At 43.2% G+C, this 6,000-nt stretch overlaps 1 protein-coding gene across 1 annotated transcript in view; it reads left to right on the forward strand.

Annotated features, from left to right (window-relative positions):
- Positions 1-2,467, forward strand: part of LOC146829779 (nicotinamide N-methyltransferase-like) — a 112,363-nt gene extending 109,896 nt beyond the window's left edge. The window contains exon 3 of the mRNA XM_085608496.1: positions 1,776-2,467. Coding sequence (XP_085464622.1) covers positions 1,776-2,211 — 436 coding nt within the window. The 3' untranslated portion in view covers positions 2,212-2,467. The remainder of the gene's footprint in view (positions 1-1,775) is intronic.
- Positions 2,468-6,000: the final 3,533 nt, after the last annotated feature.

Here is a 6,000-nt window from a genome sequence, read left to right on the forward strand (position 1 = left end):
GGTGGCTATATGAGTGTGTATGTGACTGTCTGTGTGGGGCTGTGAGTGGGTATGGGACTGGCTGTGTGGGTGTGTCAGTAGGTATATCATTGGTTGTGTGGGTGTGTAAATGTATGTGAGTGGTTTTTACGATTTGTGAGTAGGTGTGAGAGTGCCTGCATAGGTGCGTGAGTGGCTGTGTGAGTGACATCATGGGAGAGTAAGGTGGTGTTGGAGTATGTTAGTGAGGAATGAGTAGGGTTATGGATCTCTGAGTGAGTGTATGCTTATTTGTTGTGTTCTGGATTGGTAGATCCACCCTAATCCATGAGGATCTGGGGAGGATCTGTGGCTTCTCTGATGCTTAAATCAAAACATTTTTGGACATTTATGGTCCATGAGGGATCCCTCACAGACCCCTCCATTAGTCCCATGGGGTTAGGGTACCTTTACCCTGACCCCTTCTATCACCTTTTAACTTTATTTTCCCCACTAGGACCGTATATGAATGAACACAATGACAACACCAAATTTCCAATCAGGTGTGGCCAGTCAATCACTACATTGCTGTTGGCATGTTGAATCAGGAATACGAGGAGGATCTGCAGAGGGACAAACCCCTATAGATACACATTTGAATTACAGTTGCTATCTTGAAAACTACATAGCTGATTTTCACCAAATTACAAAAAGAGTCGCTTACTGGACCAAGATCTACCTTTCTACCAAATTTGGTGTAATTCTGTCCAGCTGTTCAGGCTGTATTCATGTCTATAAACCCTAAGGGAAATAGAATAGGAAACTCACTTTCTTACCCCCCTTTTTTCGTCCCCCACTAGTGGATATACTTAATTACACTTACAATCTCAATATTTTTGGGCTTATTTTTATGGACACAATATTCTAATCTATCAATAAACCGAGGAGACATTTAACCAGATTTCTGTTAGGAATAAAATAAAATGTTGAGGTTTTACTTAAGGTGTTGTCTTGAGGCCAGCAGCATTTGAGTGGAAGACATTTGAGGAGGATTGCTTTGGAAATCAGTGGAAGAGAATGGGGTTTGAATGAGGTTAAGGTGATGTGTTTCATTGCCAGGGTCTGAGGACACCAGTCTTCCAATGCATCAGTATCTAGAAAGAATCTCTGTGGGGACTACTGTGAATTTTGTCTTGAAACCCAGGTAGAAATATATATTCACTCAATGGATTTTTTGGAAGTGAGGGTCTTATATTTTGCTGTTTCATGCTTTGGTGAGGGATTTGATTTGATGGGAAGGTTTATTAATGCCGATTGAGATGACTGCTCCCACACAGTGGTTGTAATAATGTGTGATGTAGATGGAAGGATCACCGTAAACGTATCTGGCAATGACCATATTTAAGAAATTATGGATATTTTCACATTGCCTAGGAACAGAATGCTCTTTTACATCAAGGAAAACAATAATTCCAAACATATAAACTGACACCAGCATGTCTAATAGGATTCCAGGGAAGGCAGAAATGCAATGAGATGTGTATGTGAATGTGCTGTAGCTAATAACCCAGTGACCCAAAGCGCCGGGACACTCCCGGGAGTAGCCGCGCGCTTAATAAATACCTGTTAACATAACATAACATACTGATAGCTGCAGCGAAGTGCAAGACAGAAAGTGAACAGCACGGGCAGTGGAGCGGCCATCTTGAAAAGGTTTATACATTTTTCCATTGCAGCTATGAAGATGGTCCCATTGCATAACAAGTGTCAGTCAACAATTAAAAGCATATTAATCACCTTGTATTTCTTTATTCCAGTGAAACATTGACTGAGAAGGAACAGATGTTACGAAAAAAAATTACAAGAGTTCTGAAATATGACGTCATGAGCAGTAACCCTTTGTCTCCCGTCATCCACTCCCAAGCTGACTGTCTGCTCCTGGTGCACTGTGTGGAGCACTTTGTCTCAGACGAGAAGTCCTACTGCGAAGCTCTGAAAAATGTCTCGTCACTGTTAAAGACTGGAGGACATCTGATAATGATTACAAAATTCTGTGCGACATTTTTCATGTGCGGTGACGTCAAGTTACCTGTTTTCTGCTTGGATGCGGATTTTGTGAAGGATGCTCTCAAGGGGGCTGGTTTTGTCATTGAGGAAGATCACATTTATCCTCGGAAAACTGAAGGTTTGTACAATCTAGCAGATTTTAAATATTTTGCTGTTATAAAAGCACGCAAAGAAAGAGAACTGTAATCTTTCAGTAGATAAAAAAGTGGATGCAAAATTATGAAAAATTAAGCTCATCTGAGCATCAAATTTCTTTCATTTCCATTTTCGCATTATATATATTCTTTAAAATTATAATTATTTCTGTAATATTATAATGAACTGTTCATAGAACACAGAAGTAGTCCACAAAGCTGGGCAATGTTGAGTAACCATGGTGAGTGAAACCATTAGTGAGTAGTTGGTTCATAAATACAATCAATAAACAATGATGTCATCCTAACTCCTGGACATGGCTTTCTTTTCAAGAGCTTCTCATTTCTGGTGCTTTCTTTTTAATTGTAAACCCCAAGGACCTGGATTCTCTTTCAGGCAATTATATTCATAACCCAGAAGCCTGACAGTACTAGTGCCCGGTTTCCAGGATCAGTTCATCAGTTGTACAGAAGTCGACCACTAATTCCACTTCATCTCTGACAATGAAATGACACTTGGGAAGGTTGACCATGCACTCATGATTTCTTGATATTTATTTTGAAAATTAGGAGGGTAGTTTATTTTCCTTCATTCCTTGGCACTTACTGAAATTCAATATTTTTAAACATTAGACTTTAAACAAAAGACCTAAAAGGTTATAGGAAAGTGGTGATGTTATGGGTATGTTTTCAAGAGTGAGCCAATTGATAATTACATTGGTGCGCATTCGGCTATAATCGAAGATTGCTGCTTCTAGCCCTTGAGCACTCTGGGTGCATTGGAACTTGCCACAGGTGATGGAGAGGCTATGTAGATCTTATCATGATGAATAACACCAATTGCCATACTGAGGGACTTATTTAAAAGCCATGTGTACCTCCAGATATCACTTTGGTAACTTTCAGCTGATATACAGGGCTTAGCTATATCTACAAGGCCACATAAAACCACCCTGTGTGACTTTTCATTGACTTGTAGATATGGAGTAAGGCAAATCGGTGCATGTTGCTGCCTTGCCTTACTCTGCATGAATGAGGCCTTCCACAGGTGTTGATGTTGGTTTTATCTCTGAACACTCATGGAATTTGATATTGTCCCATCTTAGCAGCATCAAGTATGCATGTGGAGTGTGGCCTGGTGCCAATGGAGTGAACAGCATTGCTCAGAGCTCTGTTTGGCTGACCTGCATCCAGCTCCAAATTGATAAACTGAGACCAGCTCAAGAGCCCCAACTCCCCCCTCCATATTGGCATGCTACTGAGGGTTCTATATCTGCTGTATTGCCAGCTGGAGACTGCTGAAGATGAGGAGGTACTCAGAGGAACATGCAAGGAAGAAAAATAGTGGGGCCTGTGTCACACAGTGTAGGCCAGATGTGAGTGCTGGAGCACAGAGGCATACCAACTGAAAAGCAATGTGAGAGATGTGAGGTATGCCAGTACTAGAGGCTGCTGGGCCCCCCTGTGTAGATGAAGGCACCAAATTCTCCTTTCAGACATATTGGCCCTAGTCCTTTGAGTTCAAGGGACATCTTGCTGAGCATTGCAAGGAGACCTGGGAGATTGCTGGGTGCTCTTCCTATCCCTGGGCCATATGGCTGCATCAGTTGAGGACCGCAAGATTGACTTTGACCCGGGTCTGAAGGAGTGGCTTGGATCTGAGCAGCGCATTGCCATTCCAGTGACGGCTAGAAGAGGCTGTAAAGAAGAGGCCCTGTCTCAGAGATAACCGATATAAGTACGACAAAGGAAACAGACTAAAGAATGGCTAGCACTTTTCTACCAGCATCTCCTTGGAAAAGGGGGTAAGTAATATGACCAGGAGGTGATTTACAACCTATATCATTTCAGAGAATACTGCGAGGCCTGTGTCTGGGGAGTCTTTGGCTGACAAGATGTGTTTGGGCCCTTGTTGTCCTTAAGCAGAATATTATCGTGAATGGGTTATCACCCCCCTGCTTGAAGCTCTTTCTGACTATCAGTCTGCACTACTAAGGGGGTGGTATGTATGGCCCCTGCCAGATTGATGGCACTGTAATTTATCAGGTGCAGGTGCAGGAAGAGAGTATGTCCGCTAGCATTAGTCTAATATTGGGAATTATGGGCAAGATTACTCACAGAAGGGACCAGGGTCCTGAGAGCAATGCTTACCTGCCAGAACGGGCTGAAGGCAAGTCACAGCCTGCGGGGTCTCCTAGAAATCTGATGTTACAGGACATACTTCAAGCTATGATAGCTTCCTGTGAGATACTGGAATCCAAAATAGATACTATTAGCATAGACTTGGGCCTCTTATGAGATGATCATAAGCACCTTGTGGAGAAAGTCACTATAAACTAACAGATTCTGAGGGAAATACCCCCTACCAATTCTACAATGAAGGCTCAATTGACAGCGGTGAAATCTAATGTTCGGAAAAGTGGAAATGTATAAAATTGTTCCCCTGACAATAATATCCGAGTGGTCAGACTACTTGAGATTGTGGAGGGCGCCAACATGATGAACTATCTTGAGAATTGGTTATATACAAAGGTTGTGCTTGAGGACCTCTCTACATTCTTTGCAGTTGAGAGGGCACACCAAGTCCCATCGCAATCATATTTTGATTAAGGCCAGTCGAAAGAAGGAGCTCCAAATTGATAATACAGTTATACAAATGTTCCCTGACTTCTCCAGAGACATCGAAAGACAAAGCATTGTTTAATGATGCTAAGAAAAAACTATGATAACTGGACCCTAAGTATGCAAGGTTTTTCCCTGCAAGGCTGATGGTGGCGACCTCAGAGGGGACACAGTTCTCCCACTCCCCACAGGAAGCCTGGGATTGGCTGGACTGCCAACAGGCACCGAGAGCTGACAAGAGCCCTAAACAACAGTGAGTTACCTGATTTTGACACAATTGCAGCGAGGTATTACTGCCCCTTCACAGGCCATAGTTTAACTTGGGTGGCAGAGCGCAATGGAAGTCGTAGACAAGACAAGTGGGAGAATGATGGTATCTATGACGCCGGAGTCGAGTTCTCCTACTCGCGACTCAGATTCTGGACATGGCTCTAATGCTTCAGAGGGCTCAAGCCTGGAGATGCACAAGGTATCACCAAAATCATTGGATGACATTACCTGAGCTATACGACAAACTGGTAACATGTTGGGGGAATACTACAAAAGAATAGCATGGTTGTCACTCACGTGGGACACCTGAGAAAGATACTGATAGCTGAATGTTAGACCTGGCACATTGGCGTGGGTCTCCCTTCCATTTCTTGCTGTTGCCTCATATGTTTTTGCTGCTGTTAGTTGCTCAGGGCACTGTGCCACTGCTGTCCAGTGCCACAGTGCAAGTGCTCCCTATTGTAAATTGATGTATGATTTGTGATTCCGATTGGTTGCTTTGGTTTACTTGTCAGACCCTAGTACAGTGCACCAGGAGTGACCAGGGCTTGTAAATCCAAATGCTGCTGGTGGGCTTGCAGCACTGGTTGTGCCACCCACAGAAGCAGCCTGTAAAAATGTGTCTAAGGTCTGCCATTGCAGAACCTGCGTGCAGTCTGGTACTGTCATGCAGACTCGGCAAGTGCACCCACTTGCCAGTCCCTAAATCTTCCCTTTTCATATCAGACACCCCTATGGTAGGCCCAAGGGCAGGGTGCATTGTAAGGATAAGGTAGGGCATGGCCTGGTGTGTGTGGCATGTTCTAATAGTGAATTACAGCCATTTTCATTTTTCACTATTGGAAGGCTACCTGTTCTCCATAGACCAGCATGGGCAGTTTGGTTATTACATCTTATAATCCTAACTGACTGAGGGAACATGGTAGAAATTTGAATTTAGTATGCCTGA

The sequence above is a fragment of the Triturus cristatus genome, chromosome 5_2 (assembly GCF_964204655.1).
Source record: "Triturus cristatus chromosome 5_2, aTriCri1.1, whole genome shotgun sequence".
NCBI lineage: Eukaryota > Metazoa > Chordata > Amphibia > Caudata > Salamandridae > Triturus > Triturus cristatus.